The sequence below is a fragment of the Notechis scutatus genome, chromosome 3 (assembly GCF_049901735.1).
Source record: "Notechis scutatus isolate UNSWTSFEM ecotype Mainland chromosome 3, rNotScu1.2, whole genome shotgun sequence".
Lineage (NCBI taxonomy): Eukaryota > Metazoa > Chordata > Lepidosauria > Squamata > Elapidae > Notechis > Notechis scutatus.
Window position 1 is genome coordinate 118,269,043 of NC_142011.1, and position 22,564 is coordinate 118,291,606.

At 36.4% G+C, this 22,564-nt stretch overlaps 1 protein-coding gene across 3 annotated transcripts in view; it reads left to right on the plus strand.

Moving 5' to 3' along the window:
- Positions 1-22,564, plus strand: part of SLC24A3 (solute carrier family 24 member 3) — a 183,567-nt gene that overhangs the window by 128,672 nt on the left and 32,331 nt on the right. For all 3 annotated transcript variants that reach the window (XM_026672544.2, XM_087961079.1, XM_087961080.1), the window contains exons 4-7: positions 7,118-7,192; positions 9,099-9,183; positions 11,195-11,298; positions 20,232-20,306. In XM_026672544.2, the coding sequence (XP_026528329.2) occupies positions 7,118-7,192; positions 9,099-9,183; positions 11,195-11,298; positions 20,232-20,306 (339 nt within the window). The remainder of the gene's footprint in view (positions 1-7,117; positions 7,193-9,098; positions 9,184-11,194; positions 11,299-20,231; positions 20,307-22,564) is intronic.

The window sequence follows — 22,564 nt, forward strand, 5'->3', positions numbered from 1 at the left end:
ATCTGAAAAAAACTGCCAAGGGTACTCTATGCTCCTGGAGGCCAGGGTTTCACAAAATTGGCACGTTTGAATTCCCTAGCCAATCATGGTAAAATTACCCAAGAAATCTGAAGAATTCTTATTTCTCTTCTTTTTGGACAGTAATCACCCATTTCTAGTTCAGTAAAAATCCAGACTTTTTGCCCATGTCTGCATGGTTTAGAAAATGACTTTTGAATTCCCAAAGCATGGAAGAAAACTGAAATTATTATGCTTCTTAAATCCAGAAAATATCCTCTATCTTATATCTCAATCTTATTATTGAATACAGATTAAAATTTATACAAAATTAATAGCTAAGTAGCTAAAATAGCATGTGTCCAAATACACATCAATAAAAATTGCACAACCAAACACTTCTAAAAACTTGTTATTTAAGTATATATAAAGCAGGGTTGTAAATTGCTTTGGATCAGTAAGGCAAATCTACTTTGGAGCATGAGAACCCTCATGCTGCACCTTTTAGCAACTCCTTAAAGCAGCCGAGGTTTTTCCTGGGATTACACAGCAAGTTCCAGGGAAAAGACGCGGTTGTTTTAAAGAGTTGGTGATGGGTGCTGCACCTGTGTCACTCCACATTCAATAACTTTGATTTAATTTAATAGCCACATGTGAGAAGTTATTAGGGATATATAATATGGCCCTATTATTCGATGCAAAACTCAGTATTAATGACTTAAACAGGTGAAATATCAAGAAGAGGTTCAAAGCAAGGATGTTTCTTCTCACTATCATTATTTCTATTAATAACCAATATTTGGTGCTTATGGACAATGAAATTAATGGTATTAATGGAGTAGAATATATCTTAAAACTCTTTTCAAATGGAATGATCTTGATAACATCCAATGCTTTACAGAAGCCAATTCTGAAAAAGCCTTATATTACTGTCAAGATTAATTTTAAGATATCAGAGTTACCATGCATTCATATTTTTGGTAATAAATAGAAGTCTCATACATTGGTCAAAGGTTTAATTACCTTAATAAAAAAATCTTTGAATATCTATCTTGATATTAATTGAACAAACAACTTTTAAATTCAAAGAATTATAGATACTTTATACAGGTGTCACAGAATAACAGAGCTGAATGAGACTTTGGAGGTCTTTTTGTCTAAAAGAGGAAACCCTATATCTTTCTCGGAAGATTGGATTCAAGATGTCCAATTCCTAAACTTGGGGGAAATGAAAAATCAAACTTAATGAATCAATATATATGTTCTGAAGCTGTTGTAAAGGAAAACATATGGAGGGTATATTTAATGAATTGCTTGATCTCAAGATAGGGATCAGAGGTGGAATTCAGCAGGTTCTAACCAGTTCTAGAGAACTGGTAGCGGAAATTTTGAGTAGTTCGGAAAACCGGTAGCAGAAATTTTGAGTAGTTCAGATAACCAGCCAATACCACCTCTGACTGGCCCTTCCCCCATCTATTGTCTACCTGCTGAGTCCCAGCTGATTGGCTGGGTCTTCTTTTGTTGCCCTGCAAAGGAGAATGGAGCTGAAAAGTAGGTTAGCAGGGTGGGGAGGGGATGGGATTTTGCAGTAACCTTCCCCTGCCACTCCCACCAAGCAATGCCACGTCCACCAAGCCACGCCCACAGAACCAGTAGTAAAAAAATTTGAATCCCACCACCGATAGGGATGCCTAAAATTGAAGTATAGGCTTGAAGGCAGATGATCAATTATTGGCTTAAGAAGCACAGGTTTGTTTTCTTTATCTCTAAAAAAATGATTACTTATCAAGCTGGAAAATTATCTGTTGAACAAAAGGTAATATATCAACTTTCTGTAGAATGTATTGACTGTGTAGATTGTAAATGGGTAAAACAGGGTTTTTTCCTTTGATGACTAAATTAGTATACAGGCAGTACTCAACTTATAACTGGTTACTTAGTGATGTTTGAAGTTATGGTGGACACCAATAAAACGACTTACAACCCAGATTCAAAGTTCTGATGTATGTCCTCTCAGAATGGCTGTCCTCTCTTCTGTGTTCACATGACTGCATTTTTTGGTGCTCGGCAACCAGGCTGCAATTACGGCCATTTGCAATGTCCCGTGCTCATTTGATTGTAATTTACATTTTTGCTGTAAACTTATGTTTACTTTTGGTTTCTGGAAAAAAACGGCCCATCCTAAACAATGAATTTGCACAACACTCATGGTGTTCGCATTATGACTACTGCCTTTGCATAACGTCCTTTGCAAGATGGTTGTAAAATCAGTCAGAATTGTGTGGTGACCTGCTTAACAACCACACTACTTACAGTGGAAACTGTTAGCTTAATTATGGTCCTAAGTTGAGGACCGTATTCGAAATATTAGAAAAAAAAATACATAAGTCTGAAAAAAAAGGGAAAGTAGGGGCTGCAAAATTCCATTACAAATCAGCAGTTTTTAAAAATACTTTATTTTCCAGTTTTGAGAGAAAAATAATGTAAGCATAATGCTTTCTAACCCTCACTTCTGTAGATTTGATATTCTAACCCCTTTAGCTGAGCCGATTTGACCATGAGTATCTGGAAATTGAAACGATGCAATATTTCCTATAATGCTTTACATCAGGAGCATTGTAAGAGTTATAGTTTGCTCCTCTTATGCTAATATCTTTACAGAATGGGTGGGTTGAATGTTATTCAATTCTCAGCATGGTAGCAAAACAGAGCATAGCTGCAGTGAAAACATTACCAAGTATTACTTTATTGATGTTCCTGGGTTTATTTGGGTTTTGAGGGGAGTCATTTTTGATCATCGTTAACTGTAAAAAAAAAAAGGCATTCAGTTTGTATATATTTGTGTGCATTTGTATGTGGGGTGGGCGTGTTAAAAAGTTAAAATTAAAAAGTCTGGTATAGTTGGATCAAACACTTTTATTAATGCCAAACATCAAGTCCATAATGAAAAGTGACTCAAATTTTCTGTATGCATTGTAAAATTAAAAGGAATGTTTATATACATTATTTGAAACAGCAGGAAAGCATAGGTCCAATCAATTCCAAATAATTCAAACTCTCTCAAGGATGAAAGAAATTATTGTCTCCCAACAAGGCACTACTTTTATGAGGTTATGGGTTATGTGTTCTGAAGAAGATGAGAGCTATGCCAGAGGTTCAACCATACCAGACAGTTTTTATCAGAGTGTCTCTCCCATAAACAATATGGTGAGATATAATTTACAAAAAATTATACCAAATCAGTTAGTTCCTGGGTCAACAAGGGCAATGCTAAATGTTAGATGTCTACCAAATGGGTATCTGGTGACAACTGCACTAACTAAGCATTTAGAAAAGCACAAAATTACAGAATAAGGTTCTTTGAAACTTGTCACAAAGAAACATCTTGTACAAATTTTAAAAGATGCCAATACTGTAATATTAAATATAAGCTCGCTGCAAGAAACAACCCAACTAATGTATAGCATGGCTGCAGTTTTAATTAGGTAACTTAGATGCAAAATCAAGAAACAAGAAAATAAACCAGACAGTGCACCACCAAAATGGAAGATCAGATTGGACAATAAATCAGCATGCTAAGATCAGTTGCAAGCAAGCTAGAATAGATGAAATAAAAGAAGCTGAAGAGCAAGAAGTCCAAAGACTATCTGATCAAGAAATATCACCTATGAACAAGGAAGTACTAGAAATAATAAAGTAGCAAAAACAGCTAAAGTCAAGAAGATCAACAGATACAAACTTAAATTACACAAGAGGAATAATCTCAAACTTCAAACAGAATCTCAAACAGAAACATATTTACCAATCAATAGAGAGACAGCATTGAATCAGTCAGTATCTGACAAAGAAGAAACAGTGAAGTCCTTGGAAATACAAAGAAATACAAGAATGCGGCTTGAATAAAGGAGCTAGATAAAAATAAAAAGGAAGCTGAAATAAAGAACTTGTAATATAAAAAATGGTTGAGCAAAGGACTAGGACGATCAAGAATTGGTCAGCACTAGATGTAAATAAATTGCATGGTTTTTGGTTGAAACATGTGCTTGGTTAATACCCACTTGTTGCCAAGCAATTTAGTAACAGAATGCAAGTGGGTGTAATTGAAGATTGGTTCACATCACATGGCAAAACCTAAGTGATAATGAAAGATCCAACAAAAAGCGGATTACATGCTTACCAACCACTTTCACATTACTAAATGGCGTTTTAGATGATGCAGTCCAACAGCAACTAGTTGAAAACAAGCTCTTTCCATCTGAGCAGAAATGAAACTGTCCAAATAGCAGAGGAACAAAAAATCAGCTCCTAACTGACAAAATTATTTTGGAAAATTGCAAGAGGAAGACAAAACTGAATGTAGCTTGGATTGATTACTTGAAAGCATTTGATTCTCTGCCACATGATTAGATAACAAAGTGCCTAAAAATAATAAAAGTAGGAACGTTACAAGCTTTGTGCAAACATAAATGGCATTACGTTACAATACATTTCCACAATCTTACAGTCCTCTTTTCACCTCCACCTAGTTTAATATGTGTATTGGTAATGGCACCTTAAAGTCAAGCAATCATAGTTTCCTCTCTGTTCAAGGAGACCAGATAGATTATCTCCATCCTTGGTAATGCCGTAGACCATGGGTGTCAAACTGTATCACCTCATGTGACGTTATGTATCATGACTTTTTTTTTTTTTTTTTTTTGCCTTTGTGGAGCCGGGATGGGCGTGGCCTGCATGTGATACATCCAGCCTGCAGGCCACCAGTTTGACACCTCTGCCGTAAACATTGCCCTTTGGATGAGGATGACGACAGCTGAACTTTTTCTTTTCCTTGCTGGCCTTTGCCTCACTTGTCAAGAAATCTGCTCAGTTATTCAGATTAGAAAACAATCATTTGTTTCTAGCTCCAGTAGTAATTAAGCAGGAGCAACATGTTGCAGGAAGTACTGAAGCCAGTCCCAGTCAATTACATGATCATCTTTACCAGAATTACTTGAAAAGAAAGCATGCTAATTGGGCATGAAGACACCTCACCTGGCTTAGCTTCTGTCACAGCATTTATCACCCTGCAATGAAAAGATAATTGGTCTAGGGAGACATTTTTTATTTAAATGTGCTTGTTTTAATGAAAACTAAAAGTGGTTCCAATTGTTTGGGAACTGAAATAAAGTAGTTTTCTATAAAATTACCTTTCTTCATTGTTACCTATCCTTTGGAAATGTGATCATTATTTGGCATCTCCAGAAAAGAAACTGGTCATAATACATAATTTCTCACAGGTAAGTGCACAGTGCTATGCATTACAGAGAATATCTTTGCATGTGCTTTAGCATTTTCCCCTCATAGAATAAGACTCTCCTATTCCTGTGTATGAGGTGGAATGATATCCAGTGATTCTGGATTAGCCTGCAGAGGGATGCAATGCATAAGATGCTTGAGTGACTTGAAGGTTCCCTTGCGCTTGTGCAAAGCTCTACCCAAAGGAATGGGACATGTGGAATTGATATTCCACCGAAATGGATTCAGGAATCATGGTGCAGGGGAAAGCTTTGTCTGTGCATCAGAATTTATTTGCATGGAACTAATAGGCCAGAGCATGTGAGTTGATATTAATTCAGCATTTAGTATAATCAGCATTTGATTTGTAATGCTTGTACTGAATCTGTCTAGGCATGGGCAAAAACGCTACTGGAAATTGAATAGCAACATTGTTTATTTATATGGAAATCAGTTGAAATCACAATAAAATTGTAAAAGCTACAAGGAGCACATAGAAAAATATAAGCATATAAAAGGTATGTACATATAGAACAAATACAAATGAATAAGAGAACCATTTACTCATCACAAAAGTATAATTGATGACTTCAAGTACTTTCAAATGTGTGACAATCAGCATAAAAATGTTCAGTATTTTTGCCAGATAGATAGAGAGAAAGAAAGAAAGATAGATATATGATATATGATATGATATGAAATGGATAGTTTTTGTACCGTGTATTGTGTATTATGTAATCCCTTTATAGAGAATGCTATTTGACATACTGTAATTAGGTGCAATCTGCATAGTGCCTTCCCTTGGTGTTAATACAGTGCATACTATAATAAAACACTGATGATCCACAAGTGTTGGATCCATCTGGGAAGGAAGAAGCAAGGATGGTAAAAGCAAAGTGGTGTTTCTTCTAAGGGTAATTCTTCTAATTGCTCAGACAGTCAGCATAAACAATTTAGGATTGATTATCATTCGGGAACAAAGAAACCAGTTTCATATTTTGGAGCTGATAGGTGGACAGAGTCTGTGTCGCCTTGCCTATCAGTGATTGCTTCAAGATTATACCAAAAGCGATAATGCAGATTTATACCACCAGTTCTTAGAACATGGCCTGAATTAAGGAAAGAATTAAAACATGTTTGAAAATATACAGAGTTGTTTTTACACACATGCAGATACTCACCCACCCATTTTCCCTGCAGAGAAATGGGCATGCAGGTGCATATCTGATTGGGTTAATAATTCCTGGTTTTATAGCAGGAAGAGTTGTTCTGTGCAGGGCGTCCTATTCAGGGAGCTGAAATGTGTAATAGGAGTTCTCTCAACAACTTCCCTCAACAGCTTACTATTAAGGGAGGTTGTTGAGAGAAGTCTGTTACTCATTTCAGCTTCCTGCACTGGACTATAGAGTACAGTGTTCATATTCTTCCTGTAAGAAAACCAGGCATTATTAACCCAATCAAATATGCACCCATCTGCCCTTGTTTGGGGTTAGAAATGGAGTAGGTTTGGACCTTTTTCCATATTTAGGGCATTCCTCAGCTGTAGACTAAACTGGGAAGACAGAGAAACATCCCAGAGGGATGCAATGGAAAACAACTTCTATACTGCTATCAAAGATTCAATATTTTTTTCTGTCTGCCTTTGGTCATAACAATTTTTTAATCATATTATTATCAAGAAAACAAAGTAGACATACCAATGAGTTGAGCTCAGTTAAATAGTGTCTTTCCTCTTTAGTATTAAAAAAATAGATAAATGTGCTTTTAGCTCTTTTAATAGAATGAAATGAGAAAATATCATGATCAAAATTCCCTTGTCTCAATGGAATGCTTTTTGTTTATTTAGGCTGTCTACATGTTCTACGCTTTGGCTATTATCTGTGATGATTTCTTTGTTCCTTCATTGGAAAAAATTTGTGAAGTAAGTATGTGCTAAAATAGTTTTCCATGTTTATTGAAATGCATACATCATCATGTTTTGCATTTAATCATATTTCATTTCTTATTTTACATTTTTCATATTTATAGTAGAGGTTTCCTGAACATCTGTATGCTTATACCATTTCCTACTTTGTACTTCTTTTATCAGTGAGAAACATAAGGAGAATAGCCTTGACTGCTTTATGATCACTGAATATGGAGGTTAAGGCTAATACACATGGGGGAAAAATTCTCCATTCTGAGTATGTCTAGTTCCTTGTAAATGCCCCCTATCATATTAAACTTAAAGGCTGTACAAGCTTCAGATTCAATTCTGCAAGTTGCTTTGAAGCATCTAAAGAATGAATGTGGCCCCACCCAGTAATTCATTAATACACCCATATCTGTTGCCAAAAGCACATGGCTGATATGGAAAACGACACAGCTGATTTAATAAGTGACCAACAGATGTTACCTTGGCATTTTGGCATGTTACAAGAGCATAATTGATTCTGAAGCATTGCAGAATTCCAGTGAACATGTAGAAGAGTAACCCATAAGCGCAATGAAGTGTACATTTCCCTATTCTAAGTTTTTAAATAAAAAACACATATTTTTCCTAATTTCCATGTTGTTTTATTTGTCCCCTTTTAGGTATTTTTTTTTCAAATTGACATGTGTTTTTTTAAATGGAAAATTACTGAAGTGGTAGAGTACACAGTATTCCAAACACAGTTAAGCTATTAAATGTGTGTAATACTCTGTACCAGCAGTTCCCTATCTGTTTTTCTCCATGCGCTTTTCAGTTATTTGAAAAGAACTGCAGCAGGGAATTAGCTTTTTAAACACTTAAATTGTACAAGGATTGTGATTGTCTAGAAGGTCTGACATTAGAAAGTGTTTATAAAAATATGAGCTACAGTATATCCAACAGTGTAATTCTGGTGCAAACAGTTTTAACTGTGTGATATGTTTGTTTGCCCTGATCTGAATTGAATTGTTTAAATTTAAAAAGTCCCATTGGAGAGATTTTCATTTCTCTTATATTTATACAAATATAACTGTATCTTTCTGTATCTTTTCTTGAGGTCCAACATTTACATAATTCCAATATATTAAACTTATTCCAAAACTACATAACCCTTTTATTTTATTCCTAGTCTAATAGCATCCTCACCCTCATACCACTTTTTAAAAATATTTGCCATCAGGTTTTGATGACACAGTCAAGGGCTCCAGGATTTTTTTTAAGAAGTGGTTTGCAGGACTGAATAGACTGTAGGTTGTTGATTACTGTTTAAAAGTACAGTCTCATCTGAATGCATATGCAGGATCATTTAAGGAATATTGCACATTTATAAAATAAATATAATACTGGGCATGTGTACAAACTTTCTGATTACAAAATTTTCTGTATTTGTTTCATTCCAAACAAAAAAAATGCTCAGGATAACTTTAAAACATGCAAATTGAAGTTGGTAGGAACTGCCATTCAGTAGGACAGAGCAAAAATAGAATATTTTAGGAAACAGATAAGTGATAACCAAATCAAACTTCCCGCTCCTCAATCGGTACCAGTACAGCTAGCCTAAGGAAAAATGCATACTCAGTCATCAGTCTAGATCTGTGAAGTTGATGTTACTGGAAAAGTGCATGAATGAAGAAAATGGCTCAACCAATTCTGGAGTTCCACCCTTGACAAGCCGTGTAATCCATCCTTAGGCAGGTATTAGATGTCCTTTGCTTCTCATCTAATATTTGATTGATATGACAGCTACTTAGATGTTTTAACTACAATTTAAATGTGTTTTTCATTTTTGTTATCTCCCTTATTATGCCTTGAGAAACATTAAAAGAGGTTTTAAAGTCATATCAGTCAATCAATGATTTTTCCCTTCCCTCCACAGCGCTTGCACCTCAGTGAAGATGTGGCAGGGGCAACATTCATGGCAGCTGGCAGTTCTGCTCCGGAGCTGTTTACATCTGTGATAGGTAACAAAACCACTAACTTCTAACCACTAACATTTGTGAAAATAAGAATTACTATTTTTGGCTATGTTCCTGCTTTGCTAAAATATGTGTGTCCCTCAAACTAGCTAATGCTGATGGAAGAGAAAATGTTTGTGGCAGAAAAAGTGACAGAATAATTGTCCCATACGATGAAATGGAATCTTGCTTGAAGTCAACAACATTCAGACTCTGAAAAATCTATGCATGGTTATTAGCAGAAGTCTGTTAATTAGGAAAAGTCTATATTTGGAACAACCGCCAAAATGCCAAAACAGAGGAGCCTTAATTAATACATAATCCTATGCTTTCAACTGCTAACTTTGCTGTTAGGTTACATTAAAAGGGATGGGAAGAACAGTTCATTAGTCAACTGGTCATTACTTTGATATGTGGCGTTTGAAATGGGGTGAGAAGCCAGCTCATGAAAGTGGTAGTAACTAACAGAGCACATGCCTTGCATTCATTAAGCACCTCTGCCTGAAATGCAAGAGAGGTGGACAGAGCTGGCTTAGAAGGCTTCTTTATTTTATTTTATTGGAGGTAAATGAACTGTATTGAAATGGCAGCTGAATGAAAACAGCATAAGCATTTTTAATAGGAGTCATCTGAATATGTAACAGATGGGAAGGCCAGATTGGTTGCAAGAATACAGAGAAAATATTGTACTGTCCACCACCAGCAGTCTTCTGAAAGAGGGAACCCTTACATTCCAGCATCTGATTTCGGGAAGGATGGATCAGGTGAAGGGAACTCAGCTCTTCCAGTCTTTCTCATGGTAAATTTCACTGGAGCATCTTCTGTGTGGTCACAAAGAGAGAAAAGCCAGAGCAGCAGGCAGGGCTGTTAAACGCCTTTATTATGGAATGTTTGCACAGGACTCCTTGCCAGAACTCCTGCCATGCAGGGAGCAGCTCACTTTGGTGGGGGTCGTTGCTGTAGTGAAGTATGCAGTTGGAACAACCTGTCCAGCATTCTTAGGTCTATACTAAAGCTTCCCGCTCACGTCTATCAAAGGTGCAGTTTAAAAACCGTGAGACTTTACACTTCCAATGTTGTACCATGCTTTATATGGAGAAAACAGAATAATTTCATTTACACATTTCAGCAGCTTTTCATGTATGCAGCTTTTCCTGAATATATTTTCAGTCCCACCCAAATCTGAGAAGCCCTATACATATTATTACATTCAAGAGGAAAATGCTGTACAAATAGTCCTTTCATTTCATGAGAGTTCAAAGTTAGAGCAGCCTGGGGAAAAAGTGACATATGATCTATCCTCAAAGTTACGACCATCATACCAACCCCCCATGGTCCCGTAATCCCAATTTGGATGCTCACATTTATGAACAGTTGCAGCTTCCTGTAGACATGAAATAGCAATTTGTGACCTTCCCAGCCAGTTTCCAACAAGCAACGTCAATTGGCGAACTGGATTGGTTTAACAGTTGCCTGATTCACTTAACAAAACTGCTGAAAAAATGGTTGTAAAATCAGGTCCAATCATGTGACGTCTCACTTTACAATTGTAACAACTTAATGACAGTCCCAATTGTAGTCATAAATTGAGGACTACTTGTAGACTGGATATAAGGAAAGTCACATTTTAAGAGTTTATTTGCAAGAATGGCTGGGAGCAGGACTCATTCCCCCTATGCCTCATCTTTGCCCCCCAACTTTGCCTCATTTATCTGGTTAAAAAATGCACATGGTAGCTTATTCCACCATCTTACTTCCAGACATATGTTGGTTAGGGCTCTGTGGGTTTTGAATAATATTGAGAAATCCTTGCATAAATGTTGTTGTAATTCACTTTATTTTATCAGGCAAAAACCACATCTGGCTGCATTTGTAATTCTGCATATGTTCTCTGCTTTAATCAAAGTTTAAAGATTATACTTTTTTTTCCTGCAGTTCAACTCTGCATAGTTCTAATTCATGATCAGAAATTTTGTCTGCCTTTTGATAACACTTTGAAATTATCCCCCATCACCAGGTGTGTTTATCACAAAAGGAGATGTAGGTGTTGGAACCATTGTTGGCTCTGCAGTATTCAACATCCTGTGCATAATTGGGGTTTGTGGCCTATTTGCAGGACAGGTAAGGCAATTCATGGAATTCAAAAACATTTCTAAAACTCCTTTTAACCTGTACAGAATGAGAATGGTGTGTCCAAAAATCACTTGTCCCTGATCTCTTTGTTACCAAAACCACTATCTAAACCTCACAAAATGGTTGTGAGGTGCAAAATGGTTCATATACAGTATAGGTCCATGATGGCGAACCTATGGTACACATGCCGGAAGTGGCACGCAGAGCCATTTCTGCCGGCAAGCGAGAGGTCGCCTGGAAGAGCCCCACTGCACATGCGTGCATGCTTCTGCCCAACAGCTGATTGTCGGGTATCTGGCGCGCATGCATGGGGTGCGTGGGTGCATGGAAGATGCACATGCATGCACAGAGATGCATGGCGCACAGAGGAATCATGCTCATTCGCAGAGATGCATGGTGCGCATGGGAGTCCCACGTGCATGCGTAGGAGGTGTTGGGGGGCAGCACGCATTGCCTTCTGGGTAAAGCAAACCACTTCCACACTGCTGCCATGGAAACTATGTGAATATATCCACATTGTTATCAGAAGGAAGTTATCTGTAAGAGGATGGTTAAACTTTTGTTCATCCATAAATTTGCTTATCTTTGGATCAATATATGCTAATGTAGGTATAAACAACTTTTTTTCCTTATCCATTGCTGAAATAATTAGTTGAGAGAATATGAAGAGAATTTCCATAAAATTGGCTTTGGGATAATGAAAATGCTACAAGATTTAGCCTAAAACAAAAACCTTACTGAATTCCATTCAGTGTTTTTTCAAGCAGCAAGGAATACAGGAATTCTTATAGGAATGCAGTAGCAAGTTTCTTTTAAGTACAATAAGAGATCACTAGAATTTTTTTGTAATGAATCAGTGTAATACAAACTTTTAAAGCATCACCTAAAGAAATGCCAGACCCCTGGACTCTTTTGCAAGATGACTCTTTTTTGAAGTCAGCTACCGAAAGAGTCATGCAAGAAGAAATCTGAATGGCTCCAACTTCTAAAGACCTTGATTTTCCCTCAGGCATTTGGGCAGGATGTTAAGTAATCTCTTGCTTTTTTGACTATGGATTTGCCAGATGAAAGAATCTCTTTGAATTTCTGATACATGGTATAGTGACCCTTGTTTTAATTCTTTTTTTACTTACTGAGATTGTTACTGTTTGGGAATTTTAATGCACTGACAGCCACTCAGAGTGGCAGTAGCAAGATGAGTGGCCATATAAATAGCTTAATAACTAAATATATATAAATATTTAGGTCTCTATCTTATAGTCCAAAATAATTGTTGCTCTTCACCATAGTGAAAGGTGCTTCTTTAAGTATTTGAATACCAAACTAATTAGCACATTAGGGATAATTTCCAGTTTCTTGAATTCTATCTGATTCCAGAAGGTAAAATTCTGACAATCATATTTTCAACTACTTTTGAAATTAGACCCATATATAATGCATTATAGTAATTTGGTCAGGAGATTAGTGAAGCATGAAGCATTATGCCATATTTAGTGGCTATTACAGTACTATCTGTCTAGTTGATGATTCATACAGGGAAGAGAATTAAATTCAGGAGAAAAAATATTAATACTCAAATTTTCTATTGGTATAGCTGTTCCATTCATCCTAACAAAATGTGGCACCTGAATATTTGTTCAGACTAGATGAGAAACCTCTCAAAATCAACAAGGATTTCTTTTAAAAAAAGGCTTTTCTTTCCTTCAGGAAAGCAAAAGGAAGAAAGAAATTTAAGAATTTATCCTAGATACATTTGGTAGATGTCTGGTTATAATATACCTTCTTTAGAATCAAACTTCTATTTTTCAAAAAGAAAAAGAAAGAAATAAAGAAAAAAAAAGCTAGTCCAGCAAATGTGTAGCAAAAATTGATGGATTAATTATCCTGATAGCACCAACTCCAGTAAAAAAAATATGTAAGTATTATGGAAAAACACATGCAGTATTTTAAAAGATAAAAAGGAGTTGCAGCCTAAACGAAACATGGGGATGGGTAGAGGTGCAGTTTTTTCAGTTAAATTCTGAAACAGGGGAGAAACTGAGGTCTACTGTAAGGGAAATTCTCAGTGGAATTTTCTTGACATTTTATATCTCTTTTCACACATGCCATGCCTTGTTGGAGAGATAGTTGCTTGTTTGTGTGTTCATGCAGAGTAGCAGAATCATATAACCAGGATAATAAAGGAAACTATTATAAATGGCATTAGATGGAAATGTAAATGGCATTTGAAACTAAAATTATCCCAATCAGACCATCCAAGAAAGATAATTTAAGAAACGAACTGCCCTTTGCATCATCACAGAAATTACACAAGATTGACTTCCAGTTGATGTCACAACGAACCCCGTAGCAGAGAAGGGAGAGCTCCGTTCCTGCGCTGGTCTTCAGCTGTTTGTGGGCTCCAAAAGGAGCCGAAAATCACCTTGGAGGGGCGGTGAAGCTGTGGAGGGGTGCTCTGTGAGGCCCCAGAGGGGAATGCAACTCCTCTGTATAACCCCAGAGTTTGTAACCCGCAGTGAGAAGAGGCTGGTCAAAATGGCCACCACAGAGTCGCAACAGCCGTGAACACTGAAGCATTGTGCAGGAGAGGAGAAAGTGGGTGATATATGGAGCTGGGTGAGAAGAAATATTTAAAATTTACCCCCAAAAGTTTTTGCCAGGAAAAAAGGATCTCATTGTTACATTAAAAGCGGCGGTATAAGCACCAAGAGAAAAATTCTAAAAACCGAAAAGGGAAAAAAGGAGAGGAGAAGGCAATTTTTGGAACATAGTAAATACAGAAAATTGGAATTTCAAAGAGGATAAATATTGTTTTACAGAAGCATATTAAAATATTGGAACCAGATATTTTGAAAATTGGATTTTTTACTATTTTGGATTGATACTTTAAAATTGAAAACTGTCTAAAATAACAGGATTTAACTGTGTCACCAGCAAACAAGATATTCCCAAGAAGCAGAAATTAATACTGAAGTGACTTTGAAAGTTTTAACAAAAGGACTGAAAATAAGATATAAGAACTTTAAACTTTGTGAGAACTGATTTTGGCATGGATATCTGACTTGTCTTTGGATATTTGGATTATTGACTTAAAAAAAACATTAAAAGAAATTAAATGAGATGTCTTACCAGCAAGAACAAAATGGGAACTGGGCAGAAGTGGCATCGATATTTAAGGATATTAAGGACAGCTGGGAAAGAGTTCTTAATAAAATGCAGAGCATAGAGAAAAAGCTGGAAAGGAGCAAGCAAGACGCACAAGAAGAAGAGGAATTAATTAGAGGATCAGAAGAGAACACAGAAAAAAATCGACAGACTATGATGATGAGAATGAAGAGACAATAAATATAATAATAATGGATGTAATAAGCAGAAAGGAGAGTATGGAGTGGAAAGAGGAAATAAAATTGCAAAATGATTCCCCTGAGAGAGAGATAAAAGAAAGGACAGACATTTTGAAAGTTAGACAATGGAACGGGGTGGAGAAGGGAAAAAAGTTTAAAATGACAGGTATGGAGGCAGAAAGGGACAAAGATTTGAGAGAGGAATATGGGAAGAGAGCTATGAAGAGAATGTTTAACACATTAAAACAAATAAAGACAATGGCTAAATAAAAACTTTATCCTTTTTAAATTTATTTTTCCTTTTCTTCTCTCTCCAATATAATAAAGATATAATTAAATTTAGAATAAGGTTGGAAATTAGTGAGAGGGGGAATAATGGATATATGAAATGGAATTTGAATGATAGTTAATGTAGTGATTAGCATAAAAATAATGTATTGAAATATTGATTAATTAAATAATGGAAGTTTGGAATTTAATATGAATAGGATTATTATTAACAGAATTATAAGGATTTGTTAGATGTATTAAATAGGGTAATAAAATTGTAAAATGACTCCCCAGAGAGAGGAATAAAAGCAAGAGCAGATATTTTGAAAATTAGACAATGAAACAGGATGGAGAAGGAGAAAAGGTTTAAAATGACAGGTTACAATGTAGAAGTAGACAGGGATAAAGATTTGAGAGAGGATTATAGGAGGCGAGCTAAAAAGAGTATGTTTATTACCTTAAAACAAAAAAAAAAGAGATAATGGTATTATTCTGTTTGGCTCTTTTTAAATTTACTTTTATCTTTTCTTCTTCCTCCAATATAACAAAGATATAATTAAAGCCAGAATAGGGTTGGAAATAAGAGAGAGGGGGAACAATGGAATATATGAAATGGAATTTGAATGATTGTTAAAGTGGTGATTTAATATGAATAGGATTATTATTAGTAGAGTTATAAGAACTTGTCAAGTGTACTAAATATGATTACTGGTGTTTTATTTGTGGTAAAAGGAAGGATATATTTGATGAATGAAAAGTTATATTAAAAAAATATTAAGGAATATTCTTGGGAACTGTAGTGGCATAACTGAAAGTTAGAACTGGGATGGAATTGGAGAGGGGGGAAATAATGGTATACATTTCCTTAATAATAAGATGATGTAAGAAAAAGAATGGAAACTAGAATTCGAATGAGGGTGATATTAAGTATATTTGAATAACATGAGGATTAGCATAAAAGAACCAATATAATGAAATATTGAATATATAAATGAATAGGAGACTATAATGGAATATAAGGATGTGTATTAATGCTAGAATGAAATAAAATTATGGGGGGAATAGTTAACATGATTATTAATATGTTATTGGATATAAAATGTAAAACACCCAGGTGTCAATATTGTTCACACATTGATATGTATGTAAAATAAAAATAAAAAACTTTGGAAACAAAAAAAAAGCAATTACACAAGAATAATTTTGCAATAATCATGTACCGATTTCATACCTGACTAAAGCACTTTTTAAACAATGCCTATCTTTTATCTTCTGTTTGGCTCTGGAAGTAATGGCAGTCACTTGAGTCCTATAAACAAATACTTTGGAACGAATAATCCATCTGAAGCTTTCCATATGTTTATTTTAGCAACTGGAAACCTCATTTCATCTCAGTATTTTCATATCCCAAAAGCCTTTGTATCACATGAGCACAGTCACCATTTTTACTTTCAGGCACTCCTGAACCTTTGGAGTATATGGGCAACCTATATCTTTTTAAAGGTGAAACAGAAGGTAGTTAAGATCTATTCATGCCCAGCTGACAGATAACCAACGTAGAGGAGGTACAAGGCTAAAGGAGGAAAGAGCTCTGCAGTGCTGCTGCTGTCAGCTGGGCTATTTCTGAACAAAGATTGAATGCACTATACCTTGGTTCAAAAATACCCTACGGAGAGATAGAAGGTAAAGAAGGGCTTTTGGGATGAAATGGAAAGAGGTAATAGGTAGCAAGCAGACTCTGTTATTGGCTGCAAAGAAATGGCAGTGTTAAAGTGACAGAATAAAAAGGGCCAGTAGAGTTTGGATAGATACCATCCCCCTGAACAGATTAGCAATCCTATTATCAGGAAAGCATGCCATATCACACACATGGCAAAAATACTGTGTTGAAACCAAAGTAGTTGAAGACCATGTAAGTTGCCTCAGTTATGAGCTAAGCATGAGAGGATGACATCAGGGCATGCTGTGGCTAGGATCAAGGAAGAGCCCTCACATTATTCCCAATAGCAATTTTATCTGTTATATCCATAAAGTATTGTTAGCACCAAAGAGCACTAACTCTTGCAAAGCAGTAAGTCATTCCAGGGCAAGGAAGTACTAATTTTATGTAAAAGAAATGTAATATTTAGCAACATAGAAATAGACAGTGAAGGATCCACAACTACAGCAGGTTTGGCCAACAGAATCTCCTCCCTGGTTTTAATTTGCAGATTATGGGTCATATAAACTTTATTAAACTAAACTACCATTTAAGAAAGAAATCTGATAGATGGCTAGATGCATAGTTGGGGGGCCTGAGTGGTGGCGTGGGGGTTCTGCCCAATGTATTTGTGCCAAATATTCTTTGAGCAGCGATAATTCAAATGCTGTTTCTGTTCTCCTGTTCTGCATTTTACCAACTCCAAGTAATTCAAATGGATTCAGTCTTTGATCTCTTTTATCATGATTGTTTACATGAACTTGCTATACCCTTTAAAATGATTTTGGGTGTGATTGTTTTGGTAGAAAATACTCTCTGAAAACGTTTGCAGCATATGATGTACTAAATGCACTAAATGTTGTAAATAATGCAGGGTTATTTTAAATAATAAATAAAATAGTCTTGATTCATGCCACTAAATAAACTTTAAAAAATACATTCTTGTATGGAATCAGAATTCTACAGCTAGTGTGAAATATATTACCGCCAAACTGACTTGAAACATCCTAGTACTACAGCCCACAGAGCGATTTGGAATTTGATGACAATAACTCAAAGCCTCGCCTTAATGCAGTGGCAAAATGAAACAGCAATGGGGCAATAAGAAACCTGTGTTGATATAATGAATCAAATCCTTGCAAATCAGAGGTATTCATATTTCGGAAAGCTTCATTTTATGAAGAATTGAAACATTTATTAGCATTACAAGGAATGAATTGGAGGCACATGATTTCTTTATATATTGTGTTTTTTAGCTTGTGTGAATCTATATCAATCAGCATTCAAAAATTGAATTTTTTCCAGATGTCATCTGATTTGTCATCTCAATGCTTAAACATATATAGTTTAGTTTCTTAGAGGAAAAGTGTTCCTCTTTTCTAGCATTAAAGAAGGAAAAGCAAAGGAGTCTACAGGGGTCAATTTTCAGTTTTCACTAAAACAAAGATGCCAGCAGCAATAATAAATCCGTTACTAATGATCATAAATCTCTTTCTGATTGCTGGCATAATCATTCCCTCCCTACCCCCCATAAATGTTCATACATGTTCATAAGTGATCTCTTGGTCCACATCCAAGGTCAGATTCAGAAATAGTTTGACACATACTTGGTATGGGATAGTCTGCCCTGACTTGTTCCTACTTCTGGAACATGGTTTCAGGGGGAAAAAGAATTCTCTTCTTGCTGTGAGGATTCTCAGAAAAAAACCCATCCCTTTCAGAGGCGTGTGTTTCCTTTCTAAAAGCTGAGCCATTGTTCAGCCCCCAAACCAGAGAAGCCAGTCCCCAATGAATAACTGTGATGGGTCTACTCCAAGTCTGAAGAAAGGTAGGACAGACCGACCCATTTACACAGGGAAGGGGGGGGGACATTTCTCTACCAGTGCCTCATCTTCTTGCTCTCCTGCCCCCTCTTTTACACAACAGTATCTCCCAAGCCAAACTGACAAACTAGCCTCAGTCAGCAAGACCTGTCATGGACATCTCATTATGCAGGTTTGCGAGCATTCCCAGATACAATGTACAGAGATCTGCTTCTCCCCAGTCCCTCTAACTCAGGGGAACTCCAACCTTGGCAACTTTAAGACTTGTGGACTTCAACTCCCAGAATTCCTCAGCCAGTTTTGGAGGTTGGAGACCTTTGCTCTAGCTCAGCAGTCACCAACTGGTGGGCCACGCCCTACTGGTGGGCCGTGAGAAAATTCTGGTGGGCCACAGAGAAATCTTACCTCCAAAGCAATTAATCCAGGATGCGCAGAAACACAAGGATGCGCAGCCCACATGGCCCACAGGAACCCTCCCTGCCCACTCACTCCTTACCTGGCAAACTTGCCTGCAAAATTGCTATTTTTCCTTTTTCCGACCATCATCTGTTCTGCTGTGCCAGGAGATTTAGATTAGCTAGGAAGCAGGAAATTGTTGGATTTATTGCTTTCTAGCTAGTCTTTAGATCTTTGGCTCTGCTTTTAAGCACAGCCGAACCTCCCTTAGGACTGAAGGTTCTATTATTCAGTGCAGACTCACGGCAAACAAATTTTATGTGATGGACTGAGCTAGCCGATAGCAGATAGATAGATCACTGAATGATTCTGTGAGCAACTCAATCTGCCTGCCTGCTTTGCCTGATTTTGGGTAAAAGTTGCTCTTTTTATTATAAAAAAATCAATATTTACATACATGGTGTGTTGTGAGTTAATTTTGTGAGTTTGCTTGCAGGCAAATTTTATGTGACAGACTGAGCTAGCCAATGGCAGATAGATAGATCTCTGAATGAATCTGTGATTCTGTGAGCAACTCAATCTGCCTGCCTGCTTTGCCTGATTTTGAGTAAAAGTTGTTCTTTTTTTATAAAAGATTCAATATTTATATACATATTTATAATATTTACATACAAACCATGCCCAGCCAGTCACATGATCACCAAACCACACCCACAAATTAGGCCACGCCCACATAACCGGTTAGTGGTCCCTGGGATTTAAAATTATGAGTTTGGTGGTCCCTGAGGTCCAAAAGGTTGGCGACCCCTGCTCTAGCTGACTGCTGGGCTGCCTTGTCAGTTCCCCTGAGCCCATTTGCCTATTAGCTTGCTACCCATCCCAAAGCTCGCTATCATTTAGGAAACCAGTATCCTTTCTATCAATATTTTATACAACTAACGTCAATCCCTGCCATGTTTGTGTGCATATGTAAGAGAGAGAGAGACAGAGAGAATGTTGCACAGCCAGCATTTGCAGTGGAGCAATGCTCTGGAATTGAAAATCGGGGTGCACAGCGTTGGAGAAGGCTTTCAATTAAGACAGAGCCGGGCAGAACTTGCTTCAGAAAAGTAAAAATCTGGCCTAAAATGCCCTGATTCCCTTTGAACTCAAAGCTAAATCACAAATCAGAATAGAGACCTAATCTCTTGTTGTGTGGAACTAGGTATTTTTCTTTGAAGTAAACTTGGATTTCAAAATGGCAACCTTTTCAGATCTCTCATAGTGAATAATTGTATAAGGGAAACAGCACCCAAAGTTCCAAATTATTCTAAAACCCCTTTCTTGCTATTTGTTTTTGATGCAAAGTTTATTCTCACCAATTCATTTGCTTTTTGCTTTTTTTCTCAGATAGTTGTACTGTCTTCTTGGAGCCTCTTGAGAGATTCAGTGTATTATACCTGCTCAGTTGCTGCACTTATTTTGGTAAGTGGTTATTCTCCTAATTAAAGATTTTTGGTTGTGTATGTACGCATGTCATACTGACCTAACCAATAAAATTTTGGTTTGCATTTGTGTATATGCCCAGTTTGCATAGCTAATTTACGATTAGATGTATTGTACAAATCCACAATTGAATAAGCCATGGTTAATTTGGCCTTGGATAAGAATGTGATATGAACTCAGTCTCTGACTGCCCTTAACAAACAAAAGAGTGTTGATTTTTCTATTTTGTAAGGTTTTTGTAATGATAGATGTTTTTACCAGTATATATTGATAGTTTTGCTCTTCTGGACATTCCATTTAATTGAATGCAAGTCACACTCCTTAACAATTTTGACTTTATCCTTTAGTGATTTAGATTAAAACTGTTTAGATTTTGTCCATTGTGATCTGAAAATGCTTGTTTCAAAACTTTAGAATGTGAGTCTTCAGTTTTAGATAGCCACAGCTGTATTGAACATACCAAATGTTAGTATGTAAAGCAAATAGTATACATTCTGAAATCTTAAAACCTACGTTGTCATTCAGAAAATATGTCTTAATAATTGAACATTGACATAAAATTTGTTTTGTGAATTGCCAATACATTATTTTGTGCTATTTACAGCAGAGATAGTTGTTATCCCTTCCTTTCCATCTTTAGATGTTTATTTCCTGTTGTATTTTATTTACCCTATTCATGCCAGCTGCAATTGTCAGTCTTTCAGCAATTTACAGTAATTACAAGAAAAGCAAGCATTTAAATAAAATGTCTACAATAGGAATTAAAATTATAAATGTCACGAAAATAAACACATTGGGTGACACCAACAGACCCTTTGGATTAACTCAGTTTTATGGAGGTCTGAAAGGCGAAGACTTGAGATATCTTTTAAGATATACTGTATGTCTCAGGGTATCAGCTTGAATTTATGAAGACAGAAATCACACTTGTGCATGACCTTAGTCATTAGTATGTTCTATAACAATGGCTCTAAAATGGTAGCCTAAGAACATTATTGTACTTGTGTACTTTCAAGTAGGGCTACAATTCTGGGCTGCCAAAATCTGGATTAATGCTAGTTGATGACAAAAAACAAGGTGTCTATTTATCTCTTTGCTGCTATTTAGTGGCAGTCATGATTTTTGCAAGCCATATCTACATGAGTCTTTTATGTAAATAAATTCAACATATTGTTACTATAGTGAGTAGCACTACCTGGTACAGCTAGCATATTCTCATGATTTCAGCTGGGTTGCGAACCTACAGGCAACTGCCTGAAAGTCAAATTCTTTCACAGAATATTGTAAAAGTAAAAGAGATTATTTTATATTGCATGATTCTGTATCGTTTATTATCTGACCTGGGATTTTCTTAATAATATCTTGAGATTCCAAGAAACCCAGTGCAAAAGTTTGTGGGGCAGGTGAAAAAGTTAATCTGGCACATAATGCAATTGAATACTGGTTGTGTATTAAATATAGGGATCATTACTTACCCTTATTCCTTCAGGATCTCAGAAATTGGAATTCTGAAAGTAAAATGATTTTCCTCTAACAAGATACCAATCCCCATCTACCAGTGGGTAGCATTTTTGCAAGGAAAAGGGGATAGTACAATCTGCCAGACATTACATATTATATAGCACCTATCTCTTCCAGGAGTTTCTGTAGGAATATTATAGTTTTATTCTGCTTTGTTAACCAGTTTAAAGTATTACATTATATAGACTAAAAGGCTTTATGTCTCTCTTTTAAAAATTGTAATGTATTAGTTTTAGATTTAAATAATAACGTTCCATTTTGAGAAGTATGTTTGTATTGTTGTTTGTGGTATATTTGGTATGGGCTGGCGATTTATTCAAGAAATCATTTCCTTTCTGATATTGGACAGGTAGTCCTTGACCTCTGACCATTCCTTCAGCAATCCTTCAAAGTTATAACAGTGCTGAATGAAGGGACTTACAACTGGTCCCTGAAGTTATGGAAAGTGCAGTCCCCCTGTGGACATGTGACCTGAGCACTTGGCAGCTCATCTGCACTTACAACCGGTTGCCAAATGCCCTGTGATCATGTGAATGCCATTTGTAATCTTCCCTGCTGGCTTCCCTAGAAAATCAATGGGGAAGCCAGAAGGGAAGGTCAGATATGTTGCCTCCAAGCATGATTTTGGCACGGGGGTATTTTCAGCCAGAGCCCAGAGTTGAGAAGCCTCCTATTCATCTCTAAGGACTGGATGACAAAGCTTCATCTTGAAATCC